At 40.3% G+C, this 18,127-nt stretch overlaps 1 protein-coding gene across 5 annotated transcripts; it reads left to right on the forward strand.

Annotated features, from left to right (window-relative positions):
* Positions 1-327: 327 nt before the first annotated feature.
* Positions 328-17,566, forward strand: FAM161A (FAM161 centrosomal protein A). 5 transcript variants are annotated; one of them, XM_075596158.1, is made up of 7 exons: positions 328-597; positions 5,664-5,905; positions 7,054-8,232; positions 8,689-8,856; positions 11,691-11,790; positions 15,242-15,399; positions 16,481-17,566. In XM_075596158.1, the coding sequence occupies exons 1-7, from the start codon at positions 397-399 to the stop codon at positions 16,608-16,610; spliced, it is 2,178 nt and encodes a 725-aa protein (XP_075452273.1). In that variant the 5' UTR covers positions 328-396; the 3' UTR covers positions 16,611-17,566. The 5 variants fall into 5 exon arrangements, with proteins under 5 accessions (XP_075452273.1, XP_075452275.1, XP_075452274.1 ...); XM_075596160.1 differs by having other exon boundaries at positions 330-597; positions 16,484-17,566; XM_075596159.1 differs by having other exon boundaries at positions 330-597; positions 15,245-15,399.
* Positions 17,567-18,127: the final 561 nt, after the last annotated feature.

Raw genomic sequence — 18,127 nt, forward strand, 5'->3', positions numbered from 1 at the left:
TAGCAAATTGTATCCTATCACATCTATTGCCATATTTCTAAAACCTGATAAATTGAGTTAAACAAAACTAAAAAGCTATTTTTTTTTCTTCCTTTCTGTTTATTACTATAAGAGCATAACCCACATAGAAAACATAATTAAACTCATTAACAGCCCTACAAAATGGGTTTGTGTCAACAACAACAGCCCAGTACAGTATCTGAGTTTTCCCAAAATCACAATCCCTACAGCTCAGTGTCAGACATGTTTAAATGACAGGCTGGCTGCAGGGATTAATCACCTCCCTCCTCCTCTCTTGGGTGCTGCCCTAGCCGGCGTTACTAGCAAGCCCGCGCTCTGTCCCTTTGGAGCTTCCGTGGTTGCCAGGCAGCGGGCGGTTGGAGGTTGCCCTCAGACATGGCGCTGTCACACTGGGACTCCGTCCTCGCCGCCTCCTGCCTAAAGACCCCCGTGAACCCGCACACACGAGCCCCGGTCACGTTATACGAGCGGCAGCGGGAGGAGAGCCGCAGAGAGATGGCCGGGGAGAGGCAGCGCGCCCGCCATGCACACACGGAAACTGTCAGATGGGTGAGGGAGAGCGGATCAGAGAGCGAGGTATAGTATATGTTACTGGTCATTATTACACGGACTTAACCCCCATAATGTGATAGCTGATTATATCATCCTAATTAATTTATTAATCTCTGACCATCCCCTTCATAATGTTACTACCGAGTGATCTGACCCCTAATTATTCCCAGATAATGTCATATCTCGAGATAATATGGCCATAATGACGCCTAATATAATGTTGCGCGTATTACTGTTAATTCTCATTACTGAAAACTACACTAAGGCCACGTTTATAGTGGCAGCGACGGCCCGCGCACAACAAACCTCTTGTCTGAGGCCGCCTATAGAGCGCACGACCGATCGACCGCCATTCTGTAGAAGACAACCCATTTTGTCTTTGTCACGTAATGGCCGGGTCACGTGTGCGGTTCAGCTAATGAGGGCAAACTGCTCACGTGACGTCACTGCCACGCCTCCCCGTTGTGCAACCCAAAGAGAAATCGCTCGAGCTACAGGAGTGCGCGGCGCCATGCGCTCTGTCACGCGGCGCCGTGCACTCTGTCACGCGGCGCCGTGCACTCTGTCACGCGGCGCCGTGCACTCTGTCACGCGGCGCCGTGCACTCTGTCACGCGGCGCCGTGCACTCTGTCACGCGCGCCCGCTATAAATGCGGCCTAATATATATTTTTAAACTGTTCCAAAAAGGACCAGCGTATACTACTGGCAAAGGCATATTTACGCGGTTATACTGTACATTTCTTTGCAACAGTCCACAATGCAAAACATGTAAAAAAAAATATCTCCACAGTGGACACTATCAGCAGCCTACAAAAATAGCCATTTTTAAATCCAAGGGACAGGCCAGTCTCCTAAAGTAACCTACAACATTCAATGCACAAAATGCCTCAATATAATATACGTGGGTGAAACCAAACAAACATCACGCAAAACAAATGCACACAGATTCAGTATCAAACACAAATAGGAAGAATAACCAGTATGAGAACATTTCTCACAACCAGGTCACTCAATTTCTGACCTTTTATGTATTGATCCTGAAGAGTCATTTCTGAAACGCACTAGGCAGATTAAGGCCAGTAATATAGTAAGCGAACGCTCGTGCATGTGACGCACACTTTTTGTGTGTACAGTCCGTGTTGCTGTGAGCGACGCGCTTGGAAGGGTACTGTGTGTGTGTGTGTCACTTGGTAACTGTGTGTGTCACTTTGAAGTGGTTTGTGTGTCACTGGGGAAGCTGTATGTGTGTATAATATTTTAAACATTAAAAAAAAGTGAGAATAAATTATTTATTAACATTGTGCAGTATTTGATTGATATATATATATATATTTTGCAGACTGAGTGGTAGCGGCGCGAATACATACTTTTCGGCGTCCTCCCCCTCTCCCCCTCCCCCCATCGGCTGACTCCACACTCATTACCGTGCGCGCGCGGCCCTAGCATAGAATGGCTGGCTAACCACAGCCAATTATAAGTGCCGCACGTGCCCACTATATTACGGGCCTAACTTGGGAGCTGCAATCCATACACTTTCTGAACAGAGATCTGCATTTTATGACACACTACAACAATTACCCTGCACTCACATTGTGTGTATGTAAATGATGCAGCTTATATGTATCAATATTTGCGTGTGTGTGTGTGTATATGCATGTATTTCCAAGTCTGTCTGTTTTATAGGTGTAGTCTGTGTATGCATATATTCATGTATGTGTATATTTACAGGGGTGGGGTAAAAAAACAAAAAAACAAAAATTTAGGAGCAAGACAGATTAATAGGAACCAAAGTTTGATAAAGAAGGCAGCTCTGTGTTTCAGTGTGTATCTGTTTGAGACACTGGCAGACAGACAAATCCCTTCCCTCCCACATCATGTAGAGCAGGGGCGCGCAAACTTATTTTGCAGCGCCCCCCTATGCCTTGCTCCCTCTGTTCCTGCACCCACCCCTTACCTCGCGCGGCATCTAATGAAGCCGCGGGATCGTGTGACCCGCAGCGTCATTTGACACTGCATTACCAAGGCAACTGTGACGTAATTTGACACCTCGGTAAGTAGAGGTTGCAGAGGCCTCGAGCGGGGTCCCGGCATTTCATTTAAATGCCTCTGAGAAGAGCGCGGGACCTCTGCAACCGCCCGCACCCCCCCAAAAAATCTCACCCCCCAGTTTGCGCACCGCTGATGTAGAGTTCACACACAGTACACCAATGTAGAGCTTGCTACTTTATACAAGTTTAATATTTCCACCAAGTCTTCTATCCCTCAACAAGAGAACTGATAGCATATTGCTGATATTTCAGACCGTCAATGGGTTTATCTCCTCCTCCCCCCTGTAATTATCCTTCACTACACAATTCCCACATGAATAGAGCCTTAAATATAATCTTTCATTGAACCTATAACACCACTATGGTATTAAAAGTCAATTTGCTTGCACCACCTGCTCCTACAGTACAAAACAAGGGCCATCTGTTATCTCACCCAGCCTAGTAACATGCGATTTATATACTCCACCTTCTGATTAATTGCTGCTATGCAGAGGATCTCAAACTGTAAATAAATTGTGCCTCCTATGCTTACTTGCATATCATTACAAATACCCCAGGACACATTTATTTATGTGTGTAATAGAACACCATCATCATTGGTGAATTGCATTTGACAATCATAAACAGAATTTCAATTTTTTTGTTTTATATAATTCTTCCACTTAAAATGATCATCAAAATGTTTTTTTGGCCTGATTTTTTTGCAGAAATCCACTCTAATTTTCAACAGCCCAAGTCCTTTCACTTGACACAACCTCCATTTTCACATGGTCCTTAACCTTTTTTTGTGCTGGAATAATGGCTCCCGGTTCATGCTACTACCAGTGTAGTAATCACGTGACCCTGCCTGTCCCCAACATTTGAGACAAAAAAATAAAACGGTCTCTTCTTTTTTCAGTGGGACTCTCGTAGAGCCACATTATCAACCATAGTCACATTCATTGAGTGTCACCTGTGTCATTAAAGTCACCTGTGTCAGCTTTTGACATCCTCTTTAATACCATGAGGTCAGTTATGACAACATAGCCTTAAAATATATATTATTGAATCTATACTTCAATACATTCTAATACTAATTCTTCACCCGAATGGTGCAGGTGCAGTCTTACTTATCATCATACTTATGCAATAAAGTGGAGATATGTGATCTGTTCTCTGCTACTTTTATAGTTGTGGTCCCACTTGGCTCATCTTCAAAAATAACTTTTCTCCATATTCATATTATATTTACAAATCATAAAGATTCAGAGAGATAAATTCACGTTGCTACTTTTGTTGATACACTGTCCTGCATAATGACACCAAGCATTGCTAAAGGGATTTACATTTGGGGTAAACCAATTTGTAGGGGATTAGTTTGAGATTACTTGTTATTCTTAGCATTTCCTGTGAGGTTTGAAAGAAGATGTCATACTGAATTGTCAATACCTTGCTTAGGTTTTAAAGCAAAACCATTTTTTAACACCCCCCCCTGATGCAACTAGCTGTATCTGTCCAAACATCTTAAAAACATGTATCTGACACTGTTGCAGCTCTGAGTATTGTTTGACATTGCATCTGTAAATGATGTTCAAAATTGATCTCACAGGCTACAAGTTTTTTATTTAAATTTGTCAATAGAAGGAGCCTTAAAGTCACAAAAATAATTATAGAATAATCGCAAAACATTAATGGATGTTCAAAAAAGTATATTAAAGCCGCAGTCCAACCTGATGTTTTTTTTTTTTACATTTTATTTTGTTTCCCCTTTTATTTTGTTTCCCCTTTAAAGTAGCAGTTCAAGCTGCCGTTTAAAAAAAAAAAAAAAAAAAAAAAATACAAATAAATGTTTTTCCCTTCAATATGTGCATCAATACAATCTACACACTGACAAGTGATTAGCTAAGTTGCCGATTGGTCCGTTCACCTGCTATCGATTGGCATAGATTTGGCTTGGGGGGGGAGGGGGGAGGTTTCCACTAAAACCATGTCAGAGCAGCAGAAGAGGACCCAAGATGCAAAGTTCTGTGGGTAAGATCATGTGACCAGGCAGTCACTAGATGCAATTGGTGCACTGCTTGAGAGGGCAGGGCTCAAAAAGAAGTGTCAGAGTCTTTTTCAGAAGAGGAAGAGGATGTGACTTTATAAATGGTTGCTATAGAAAAAAAAAATGATCGTTACATTATAATACATTTTTTTAAATGCTACAAGTATTTTTTCATAGTACAGAACTGATTTATTAAAAAAAAAAAAAAAAACACATGAAGGATATTGCTTGAACTGCAGCTTTAATATGTGCATCAATACAATCCACACAATAAGTAATTAGCTAAGTTGCCGATCGATCCGTTGTCCTGTGATCGATTGGCGAAGATACGTTTTGGGGGTTCATTAAATTATTGCAGAGGAGTACTGACTCCGTATCTATGACTTTGTAAATGGTTGCTATAGAAACAAAAAGGCTTGTTACATTATAATACATAAAAAATGTAATTCAGAGTTTAAAAAAACAATTCTACAAGTATTTTCTCGTAGTACAAAATTGATTTATTAAAAGAAACATGTAGGATATTGCTTGGTCTGCAGCTTTAATATACAGCATCACATTGTATAGTGATCTCAGGTAAATTAATTTATGATCAATGGATAAGAGATGAACAATATTACACACGCTATACAAAATTGCAAGTTTTTTCTCTGTCTCATTACGCAGTTTAGTTTTCATCAGTAATTTCCCATTAAAATCCTCTTCAAATGTGTTTTTCATTTATAATACTTGACCTTTACTTCAGAAAGACGCCTTAGGTGTTATCCCACGCTGGACGGTATCTTAGCATAACACCAATGGCTCCAAGCTAACTGAAAGCAGAGCAAATTCGTGCAGAAAATGAAATGCCTTCTAATGTGAAATAAGCATTACATTAACATCTAGCTGGATTATTTCTGGAATACGTATACCAGGGTAATTAAAAAAAAATGACCACTACTGGGAAACGTGGAGAGATGATATCTGAAAGATCTATACCAAAGTAAGGTGCCATGTTTTATTGTCATTTGTTCAGGATGACTCTGAATCCAACACTGAGGAGGAGCAAAACCGCATGAGGTGGCAGTGTAAAGACTGGGTCTTGGACATCTCCAAAATATGCCACTCCAATAAAGAGTATTACATGCAGCTGGAGAAATTGAAAAATGCTCATCTAGAGAGCATGACGCAACTGGAAAAAATGTATCAAAATAAACTGCATCTGAAAGGCGTTCAGAGCATTGGTATTGAGGAGGGTGTTGCCAAAGAAGGCTTCAGGTAAGACATATTTTGTCAATACTTTATGATTTCAAACATTTATAGAACTGTTTTTTTGGGAAATCAAAGTTGCTCTGTGAATTAAAAAAAATAAAATCGTATAACATTAAAACCAGCATAAGAGTGTACAGAAAATATTTAAAAAAAACATTTAAGACGGCATTACCTAAAGTCTGATGAGGGGTATTAGAGTACGATCCCACGTTGTCATTTAAGGCTGTGGCAGCTAAAGGGGGATTAGGCTGTGATGCCCTTTATTGGACCTTAACACTTCCCAATGTAACGTTTTTACTGGTTCTCTTAATGACTATGTTAAATATAAGTGTGCATGGCAGAGTGTTGGGAGCATGTCCACACACAAAATAGGGATACGTTTCTGTCCAGTCGTGCTAGTTAAACATTTTTTATTACGTCTTTAAGAGGTATATGCTATAAAAAAGTGTTTCAGTAGGTACTCCCCTATGCCCAGTGGTACGTGTGTGTACAGTGATAATAAACAAACATGTGCCTTTTACATTTTTTAAAAGGATGTACTTACTGTAAGTTGGCAGTCTATAGTTTTAATCCATTTACATTTGTATATTTCTACAATCTGCACTTTTTTGCGTTACCTCTCTTCTCTCGAGGGAAAACTTGTGCACACCAGATGGATCCTACCTAGATTTGCACAGTTTGGGATTATGCCGTTGTTGTTTTATCCTATGTGAGTGGACCTCTCATTGGATTTGTCAATTAATTGCACGCCTAACTCCTACAATATTGCGCAACAGTTTTTCTGTTTTCTGTTTTTTTTTCTGGTGTCCCACGCTCCCCTTGTTTGGAGGATACTTTAATAAGAGGTATATGCTGTAAAATATTGAGGTTTTTTTTTACTATTCCTTTTATCAATGCTGACAAGACTATTTATAGTAAAAATATTCATTATTATGACTCGGATACAACTGTCAAATAATGCTTCACTGTGGTAACTTACTGTAATATAAGTTGTTAGTTTCTTCAGGTAACTAATTTCCATACTAATAGTTGTTGTATATGCAACATGTTACACAGTTCTAACACCAGCTATTTTTTTTTTGTTTTTCTCGGCTGTTTATTAAGTTTTTATTTTTTTATTAAGCATGGCACGTTTTTGATTTCTCAATTTATAGGTCAGCGTGGGAACCGAGCACTTTGCATCCTACTGATTTTGATCATTTACATTTAAAGCATGACTTCAACAGTAATGCCTCCTCTGGCTTATCAGAAACCTCACGTGGTGATTTGACTGATGAAGATTGCAGTGAATCAGAACACTCAGAATCCACAAGAGAGAGAATTTTTCAAATGTGGAATGGGTTTTCAGTTGAGGATTATATCAGAAACACAGACTATGATATGCAGAACAGGTCCAAAGGGATAACTAAAAGAGGGAAGTCCAAGGAGTGGTCACACAGAGTTACCATTCCTGAACCTTTCCAGATGACCATTAGGGAATCCAAGAAAAAAGAGATGAATGTTAAATCAAAGTCTGAGATTGAAGTGGAAAACAACTTGCTGAAAAAGCAACTGGAAGAAGAAGCAGAATGTCAAAAGAAGTTCCGGGCGAACCCTGTTCCAGCCTCTGTGTTTCTTCCACTTTACCATGAAATAATGGAGAAAAATGACGAGAGGCGCAAGTCTGTGAAGGAAAAAAGCAAGGACATTCTGTTAACTTACCAGAGACCATTCCAGTTTATTGAGAGAGAAGAGCGCAAGAAAGAAATTCGGAACATGCAACTCATGGACCTTCCATCATCGAATAAAAAAGTGAACCATTTTAAAGCAAAGCCAGTCCCAAAGTCTATTTATGGAAGCACTGTCAATGAAAGGCTAAAAGAAGTAGAGTTGTATCGAGGCATCAGGATGCACATGAGAGCCCAAGAACTTTTACGCAGTTCTACTTTCCCTACCAGTATGCTGGCTTCCAGAACAAGCTCCGTAAACAGGAAGCCAAGATGCTATGAACCGAAAGAGGAACAAGAGCACAAGCCAAACATTAATGCCCAAGTTCCCAATTTTAAAGCATTACATCAGAAGTATCAGAAGCGGCTTCTTAAAAGTAAAAATGCAAAGCATGTCACCGTTTGTGATCCTTTTTATCTTCGGACAGTTCGAATCCCCTCTCGTAAAGAAAAAATTCTCAGGGACATTGAAGCAGATGTAGAACATTTAAAGGAAACACGCTGGCCATATAAATCTCCACGGTGCCAGGTACAGCAGGCCTCCAGGCCTAACTTACCACGCGGGGAGGCACCGTCTGAAACTTTTGGATCAACAGAGTCTTCAAAAAGAAGACTGCAAGCGATCAGGTAAATGAGAATTATATAAAGTAATTATCATTAAGGTGCATTTACCGTTACAAATGTGTGGTAACATCACTCCCCAAACTTATCACTAAATCTTTTTTTCTTCTAGCTAATATTTCAGTAAAAGGTTGATCATATATATTAAGAATGTTGTCTGAAAAAGGGCAGCAGCTATTGGCAGACTATCAGCCATTCATCTGCGTGCATGGTTAATTTTGAACCGTGGGCCTAATTACGACTGTATAGATGCAAGAGTTTTGGTTCCACATTTAGCAGTGAATGCATCTTTAAAATGTAAATACAAGTAAGTCTACCTGGCATTTGTTAGCCAATAGAAGTAGTTTAGGAGAAACCTATTTTTCCTGTAGGGTTCAGTTTTCCCCTCAACTAGCGTTCGCAAATCCATAAAATCCTGTTTTGGGTCAAAAGGATTGTGCGTTGGTTTATATTTCCATTCAGGAAGTCTCTTGAAGAGAGAGAAAAATTGGAAGAAGATCGAAAGAAAAAAAGGGCAAAGCAGAAACAAAGAGAGAAACTGCTGAAGAAACGTGTAACTACCAGGACTAAAGCTAATGACCCACACCAAAGTATAGCCCTAATGTCCCGCAGCAAATTAAAAGAGTTGAGGTAATGATAACGCTATGACATTCAATTGAGCATCACAGCCTGGACAATTCAGATCATAAGTCAGTCCATGAATGATTGCTCAGACCACATTTGACTATTTAATGGCTTTCTATGGTCATTGTATCATAAGGTAGCAACCGATAGAAGAGCAGTGTTCACAATATGATCGGATATACCAGACATGTTACCATTTTATAATACAGGTTTGCATAAAAAGATGTGTGTGTGAAGCACATATCGTAATTATTATACTGGCCTTATTTATGATATTAATATCAAAAAACTAACTGTGGTATCCTACCTGTGATCTTAATTCTATGGGTTGTTTTTTCATAGTTTTCTATGATTTTTCTTATTGAAGAATACATTTTTGTTTGTTCTGCTGTTTTGTACAATTTTTGGTTCGTCCTTCAATGTTTTCTTTTAGATTGTGGAGAGAGGAATAAAAAAAAATGCTTCTAGTGTTGTTTCCTTGGAGCCCTTGGAGATTTTTAGTTGTTACAGACCAAACAAAAATGAATTTGCTAGAGTGATGGTGTTTGGAAAATTAGAAATAGGTCTTGGAGAAGGGGCAGAGAGAGGAACTGTTGGAAAGTAGTGGAGAAGATGAAGATTTGTTTTTCACAGTTGTAATTTACCATTGGCTTTATATCTTTGCAGATATACACATCATATATATAGTACATACAGCCTTTGTTTTTAGGTATGCAGTAGCTCATGCGGTACTTCACTGATGAAAGAATGCAGCAGAAGTTGTTCCTATTAAATATTTTCGGAATACTACTGAACATACAAAAATTAACCATTTAAATGTAAACACTCAAAATAACTGACAATGGTGCAGAGGAAAAAGGCAAAGTGAGGGAAATTTGTATAAGGGACAAAATATGTTTAAATCAGTCTCGTCGAACTCCGTATAGCTTGGGGGCCAATTCTTAAATTCGAATGCAAGACTCCGCACATCAGTTGCATGGAAGGAAAATAAATAGTTACTATAACCTTAAGCGTTTTTTCTTGAGCTCACCTCTGTGTCCACCTCACCTGTTTGTTTGTTTGTTTGTGTGTGTGTACCCTTCAACTGTGTTTGTGTCTCACCTCTGTCCGTCTGTCCCGTGTCCCCCTTAACTCTGTGTGGCTCGTGTGTCCCTCACCTCTCTGTGTCCCGTGTGTCCTTCACCTCTGTGTCCCCCTCACCTATGTCCTTCACCTCTGTGTCCCGTGTGTCCCTCACCTCTGTGTCCCGTGTGTCCCTCACCTCTGTGTGTCCCTCACCTCTCTGTGTCCCGTGTGTCCCTCACCTCTCTGTGTCCCGTGTGTCCCTCACCTCTCTGTGTCCCGTGTGTCCTTCACCTCTGTGTCCCCCTCACCTGTGTCCACCTCTGTGTCCCGTGTGTCCCTCACCTCTGTGTCCCGTGTGTCCCTCACCTCTGTGTGTCCCTCACCTCTCTGTGTCCCGTGTGTCCTTCACCTCTGTGTCCCCCTCACCTGTGTCCTTCACCTCTGTGTCCCGTGTGTCCCTCACCTCTGTGTCCCGTGTGTCCCTCACCTCTGTGTCCCGTGTGTCCCTCACCCGTGTGTCCCTCACCCGTGTGTCCCTCACCCGTGTGTCCCTCACCCGTGTGTCCCTCACCCGTGTGTCCCTCACCCGTGTGTCCCTCACCCGTGTGTCCCTCACCCGTGTGTCCCGTGTGTCCCGCACCTCTGTGTGTCCCTCACCTCTCTGTGTCCCGTGTGTCCCTCACTTTTGTGTGTCCCTCACTTTTGTGTGTCCCTCACTTTTGTGTGTCCCTCACTTTTGTGTGTCCCTCACCTCTGTGTCCTATGTGTCCCTCACCTGTGTCTGCCCCCCCTCACCTGTGTCTACCCCCCTCACATGTCCCCCCCCTTCACCTCTGTGTCCGTCCGTCCCCTTCACCTCTGTGTCCGTCCGTCCCCTGCACCTCTGTGTCCGTCCGTCCCCTTCACCTCTGTGTCCCCCTCACCTGTCCTCCTCTCGCCCCCTGTCCCATCTCCCCCCTCTCTTTGGCCCCGTCCCTTCTCTCCCTCTCTCGCCCCTGTCCCTCTCTTTCTCACCCCGTCCCCGTCTCTCCCTTTCTCTCACCCCCCGTCCCCCTCTCTCCCTCTCTTGCCCCGTCCCCCTCTCTCCCTCTCTCTCGCCCCGTCTCTCCCTTTCTCTCGCTCTCGTCCCCCTCTCTCCCTCGCTCTCGTCCCCCTCTCTCCTTCGCTCTTGCCCCCGTCACCCTCTCTCCCTCGCTCTCGCCCCCATCCCCCTCCCCTTCTCTCCCTCGCTCTCGCCCCGGTCCCTCTCTCTCACACCCGTCCCCCTCTCTCCCTCTCTCTCGCCCCCCTCTCCCTCACCCACTATCGTCCCGTACAACTTATAAAACGGAGAATTGTTAAAGTATCACAGTTATTAATATTTTGAATTGAAATGTCTTAGCTGACACTGGCACCTACTGTACAAAAATCTCATAGGGGGAAAAAAAGTCTGCAAGGGGACACAAATTTTAACGGAAGTGAGGGATTACGCATATGCAGAATCAGCCTAGAAAAGTGACTAACGATGCAGCGCATGCGCACAAGTGATTAGTAATGTCCGCGCATGCGCATTTCTGTGAATCAGGAGGAAAAAACGGCCATCTGCAGCGTATGCGCAGAAGCGCCAGTCGACTCCAGCGCAGAGGCGTCCGGGACCTCCAGCGCATGTGCAGAGATGGCTTTCTCTCTTTTTTTTTTTTTTTTTTTTTTAAATAAGCTTTATTTTTTGATTAGACAGTTGTATAGTGCTATGTTACTTAAACAAAAATTTATTTTTTTGTCAATATGTCCAACAGAAAATGTGAAAAACAGAGAACAAAAGAGTACTTTCAGGAGCTAGGAGCAATGGAAGAGCGAGTCAGCAAGAAGCCATTGCTACTGGAGAGAGCAACACAGGTTTGTCATACATATCTCCTATTTAAAAAGCAATTCCTTATTAACCCACATAAAACCCGTATTTTAATCACATTTTTGTTTAATGTAGCTCAACAGTTTGCGGGGGGAAAAAGCAAATATCTCCTTTGAGATTCTGCCTTGCGCCACTCATTAAAGCAAGTAATACTACAAGGTTAATACAATAAATACTTCAAGGTTAAATAATGTCATAAGACAGATGTCAGAGCCCCTTCTTTCTTTCCTTTAAAGCAGCAAAACACATGAAATTTTATATGGGTTTCTTTTAATAAATTAGTTCTGTAGTATTAGATAATAGTGACTGTTTAAAAAAAATAAAATGTATTCACCTCTTAATGCCATTTTAAATTTGTTTTAATATACTGAGTATCCTTTAATTTCTATAGCCGATTTAACACACTTCCCCAGCAGTTCAAGATCTTTGCAATACTTTCCTGTTTGTGATAAATTGTTGCCAATGTTCCCAGCAGTTTGAGCTGTAAACTTTAACAATAGTCAATGTTACCTTAGTAATACCAGGATACATTGTAGCAGAACGATTGATTGATTGAAACTGTAAGGCGGCCATGCCATTTCGTTAAGCACAGGATACTAAGCACAAATATTCCCCGGTTTATGCAAAAGAAGAAACGGAATATAGTGCAACACTGCCAATAATAAATACCAACAAGGGAAGGAAATTAAAATAAATCACTTCACCTCACATGGTGTAGGATATGTGTAAGCTGTGTGAGGTTAAAAAACCCTTGTTCAGACTATATGTAATTCCAAGACCAAACAGTAGAATCTCTAATGGTGTACATCAGTGTTTCCCGACTGTAATTAAGATGTCAACCTCTCAGTCAGGCAGCAGGTCGGAAGTGAAACCGCAGGTTCTCCACTCAAAAGGATGAGAGAGGACAGAATCGCTCCCTAGGATCTTCTCAATCAATGTTGCTCCCTTCTATTAACATATGAGAACACTTATCTGCTGTAGGGGATCACCTGCAGCAGATAAGTGTTCTCATGTGTTAATGGGATTGATTCATGACGACTGCGCTTCTGGAAGAGGGCATGGTGCTTGTTCCAAGACCAAGTGTGGTCATAACGCTTGAAATATAGTGACTTTTGTGATCATATCACTGGTACTTGTTTGTGTATTTTCATTAGTACATGAATATCTGCACTATATTCTGTTCCCTCTCATCCTTTTGAGTGGAGAACCTGCTGTTTGCTGCCAGTGGGGGGGTGCGGCGGCTACAGAGGTCTCGCGCTCTCCCCTAAGACACTTTAATTAAGTGCCTGGGGGACCGTGTGAGGCCTCTGCAGCTTCTCTTGCAAACGAATAGGGAAAAGAATCTCCCAATGTAGAGCTCTATAAGAGTGAAAGTCACGGCATAGAAAGTATATAAATGATGCAATTAAGGTATAACTTTTTCAAATCCACAATATCCATTCAGGGATAGATCCTATTAAAAGGCACGAACCAACAATATAAATGGGGTATGACAGGACTGCCCGTGAGGATCAGCCTGACCCCCAACTTGTAGGAATGACACTGTCCTGGAGCTGGATCCCAAATAAAGCAATAAGGGTGATCACTTGATTGAAGCCATCTGGATATGCGTGCACCGGCTCAAATGAATGATGCAGAGAAACGGATCCCCAACTGGGGACAAGATGCCAGGCACTGCTGAGTGAAAACGCTGAGTGAAGAGGCTGATGCTGCTGGGTCACTAAAAAAATGGTTACTTTATTATATCAGGACATCACAAAAATAGAAAACACCTCGCAGAGGTGCACTGACGCGTTTTGTACCTTTGACAAAGTACCCCAGAGGTACGAAACGCGTCAGAGTGCACCTCCGCGAGGTGTTTTCTATTTTTGTGATGTCCTGATATAATAAAGTAACCATTTTTTAGTGACACAGCAGCATCAGCAGGGGTGAAAACTTTGCGCACCCCTGCTATATAGGATCGACTCTCCGGCTGGTTAAAACTGGAATCCTACTTGCGATAAGTCCCTCGGACTTAAGCCTGTAAATAGGAACCACTGAGTGTGCGATCTCCCCGGCTGTCTCTCCACGTGAGGCGTCATGCTGCTGGCGTCTCAGATCTGCAGGGATGCGGCTCGAGTTTGCTGTAATGTGGCTGGGAATCGAATTTCTCCCTGCCCGCCCGGCTGCTGATGACATCACAGCCCTGTAAAGTCAGCTACGGGGCCCTCGGAGGGTCAAAACAATGTCCTACGCGTTTCAAGACCTTGTCTCTTCGTCAGGGGAACTGCAACTGATCTGCTCAAGCTGATATTTATACTGAGTATGCAATGAACTCAAATCATGTCTTATGGGTGTTCAATGGAAGTACACATCATTAAACAGTCCACATGATTAGAAACAGACATAATCATGACATAATAAAGACATAAAAGAAGATCACATAGAAAAACAGATCACACACTATATATGATCATGTATACAGTATAATCAATGCAAATATACATCTATACTGTCTATACTATCAGTCTAGACATTTAGTTGTTATGGCACTGATTGTAAAGAACATGTAATTAAGATCTATATTATTTCTATACATGAATAAAAATAATCATTTGTCAATAATTAATACTTTATATCACCACCTATATGTAGTTTTCTAATGTCGTGCAAACATAATCCTTAATATTATATTAGTATATTTGCTAACATGAATACAACTTCAAACCCTGTGTTTACATACCTTGTTATTTAGCGATTTTAATTTATAAAGCTAATTTGTCAATAACTAATTAATTGCGCAATCTTAAATTGTTTGGTTTACATATATCTGGGAATATTTGTTCCTTCATCAACCTTTACTATTATATTCTAGGTTAAGATATATTCTACTGCTTGTGTTACTAAACCGTTCTAAAGAACCCCTAGAAGGAGAACATGTCATTTCGAAGATCCTCTGTGACTACATTTTCATGTTTTCAGTGTTGTACTATATTCTCTTTCACCTTTTGCATAAACCAGGGCGTATTTGCGTTCCGTATCCTGTGCTTGCACTTGATCTAAGGCCATTGGAAAAAGTATTTTTAATCTGAGCTGCAGTACCGCCTACAGTTATATTGTTTGTGATTTATTCTACTATATTTATCACTACGACACTTATTACATAAGTTGGTAATTACCATTTTATTTATGTAAAGTGTTATTTGCGCTTCAAGTTTTCACCACAGTTCACTGGCCATTTCTTTAAGGCTTTACGCAGGATTTTTACAGATTTTATAACAGGAGCATCAAACGGTTGCCAGTTTAGGTAAGAATGTAGAATTAGGCACTGTCACATTTTAAATATAAAAGAAAAAAAATACGGGGAAAATCTGGATTGCTGCTTTAAAAGAATGTTTCTTCATTTTTATACATTTTATTTTGTATATCCACTTTAATATCATGTTATGTGACTTCAAGCAGAAAAATGCTCGACAGACTGCTGAAAAGCACTATTCAAATGTGCTGAGGGACCTTGGGCTGTGTGAGGATTTTGTTTCAAAGAAAGGACAAACGTCTGGTCTACAAGATCATGTCAGTGATGGAGGGGAAAGAAGCAACATGGAGGAAGAACAAAGGTAATATTAAATACTTGGTTATGTAGGAATTTAAAAAACAATACTTTATGTATATAGTAATGTCTTCATTTGTATACTCAGGGCATTAATTAATGCAAGTCATATTCACTGACCTATAATGAGAGCACCTGTAGCATTGGCCGTGTGGTTTAGTGAATCGTGTTACAAATGTATCATCATTATTTTTTAAATACAGGCAGTCCTTGGTTATCTGAAACAATGCGTTACTCAAAATGGCGTCAGATAGCAAAGCGTTGTAAAGCTAATCACATTTTCCCATAGGAACACTGTTTAAATGAAAGGTTCCATTCCTGAAGGCATTTTTAATGCTAAAATACACCAAATATTTTATACAGGTAATAAGATATGCAGCACACACATAAATTATGATGTAGATATTCTATTTATTGAATCCAGAACTGTATAATAAAACTGTTGGACATGTTTAATGGCATAAATACACCACTAAACCTTTCCACAGACTGATCTGGATGATTGCCCTGACTGCAGCCTTCTGATTGACATAATGTTGCAACTTTTCAAAGCGTCGTTAGAGCGTCGGATAAGCCATTTTGGCGTCGTAAAACCGTCCATAGGGATGCATTGGACAGCGTCGGATAAGCCATTCGTCGTTAAATAAGGACTTGCTGTACAATCAAACACTAAAAATATACATGGTCTTTTTTTTTTATTTCTCCATGCATATCATATTCATCATATATTCGCACAGGATTCCTTCTTATTACTTCTATGCCATAAAATTATAACAGATGTTTAATGATGCAGTCCCTGCTGACCAGAAAGAATGAATGGCAATGATATCTTTAAAAAGGCAAAAGCCTATGAAATTACAAATACATATTTCCAGAGTGATGATAAAATACTGAAAATAATTACCGCAAGAAGCATGATAAAAGCAACTTGAACAATATATCTTTAAAAAAAGCAAAAAAAGAACAATTCACATTAAAAAAAAATGTTTTATAATTCAGCCAAAAAATTACCCAATAATTAAATGTTTGTCTTTTGGGTCTTAATTTAATTTCCTCTTTCAGATTTGACTAATTTTGTCTCTATCTAGCAGCAGAGAAAGCACACTGGAGGTAGCAGATTTGTGCTATGATGACCACGAATCTGAGAGTGCTGACTCTGAGGATGGCGAGCAAGAAATATACAGCTCAGATGAGGACCGCAGCGAGGATGAAACATGAAGTAGCTGTAGAGAACTTGAGCACTAGGGCCCAGATCCACAAAGCTTCGCTATTGACTTAACGAAACGTTAACAAGTGCTAACGGTATCTCCAAAGCTCACTAACGTTGCATTAAGTGCTGTTTCAGCCCTTGCGTCCCCTCTAACAACGCCTATCCATAGAGCTCCGTTATAGGTAACGCTGGGATTTAATAATGCGTTAGTTAGGTCATAGCTTAACTTGGCGTTGCTCACATCCAGACCCTAAAATATTATTATTTTATTTTTTTTAAACAGGGTCTGGACGAGTGTAAGACACCAGTTAGGTATGATTTATCTATCATATTGTTCTTTTCCTCTCCGGTCTTCTACCTTTTTTATTAACTTTAATTAAGCACCTCTTCAGAGTCTTGATGAGAGTAAAGCCACCTTTGGGTAAGACGTCTTGTTATTTGAAGCTAAAGCAAGGCAGTGCTAACTTAACATTGCGTTAAGCCTATACTAATGAAATAACTAACGCATGTTTTTTTTTGCATATATTTAGCTTTTTTTTTTACTCGTTAAACTACTACTAAACTCACTTTATTTGCCCTGATTTAGCAGAGCTCTGTGGATCTGGCCCTAAATAGGTTAAATTAAAGTGATCATGATAAGATAAAGGGGTAATCTATATTTTTTAAGATATCAAAACTGGATATGTGGTACCTTTTTTGAGTAAAAGAAAACATTGCAATCCCTTTGCAGTTCTGAGAGTTATTTGTTCCAAAGATTCCTCAGCAGCGTGAATTAGTTATAATTGGACCACACAAAGTGTCTGTTGTAAAATTGTTTTCTACATCATATCTGTAGCTTTTGGTAAGATATTGTGAATTATAAACCTGCTTGAATCACCAGCATTCCTCAAATTTGTATTGTTGTTCCATCAGAGAAGAATAGAAAATGTGACATTTCATGTAATAAATATTAAGCATTAACACACCTTTTTGATATTCCCTTTTTTTTGTGCTGTGCAAAGATCTAATGTATATTTCTCGCACAATCACCTGTCCTAACCACCAACCGGTATTTGCAAATGGAGTTTGGATTTTAGTATAATACATTTCATGACATACATTCGAGCAGGGCCCTCGTTACCTTTTTGTTTCTGTGTGCTCTTGCGTGTCCTTATTTGGCATGCCATTCTGTATGTGATTTTATATCACTCTTTACCCCCACTATACCGTGCAGCAGAATATATTGCTGCTGTACAAATAATCGATAATAATTACAAGCATATGTATCCAGCACTGACAGCAACAATTGTTCATGATTATTGTCCAATAAAAATACTACTGGTTTGTACTTGTACACTATTACTTCACTGGTATCTCTGTATTTATTATATAAGATAATCAGATGCAGAAACCGTGTCCCAAGAAAACAATTTGAATACGTTTAGCACGTACTTTTATGATTTGTATAACAATGAACACCACACATTAAAAATGTATTTAATTTCAAATATGGCTTAAAGACCCATTAGGAAGATGATGCTCAAAT

The sequence above is a fragment of the Ascaphus truei genome, chromosome 4 (assembly GCF_040206685.1).
Source record: "Ascaphus truei isolate aAscTru1 chromosome 4, aAscTru1.hap1, whole genome shotgun sequence".
Lineage (NCBI taxonomy): Eukaryota > Metazoa > Chordata > Amphibia > Anura > Ascaphidae > Ascaphus > Ascaphus truei.

Coding starts and splice junctions, on each gene's coding strand:
- FAM161A (XM_075596158.1), top strand. CDS start 397: ATGGCGCTGTCACACTGGGACTCCGTCCTCGCCGCCTCCTGCCTAAAG. Junction 598..5,663: donor AGAGCGGATCAGAGAGCGAG/GTATAGTATATG, acceptor TCATTTGTTCAG/GATGACTCTGAATCCAACAC. Junction 8,233..8,688: donor AGAAGACTGCAAGCGATCAG/GTAAATGAGAAT, acceptor ATTTCCATTCAG/GAAGTCTCTTGAAGAGAGAG.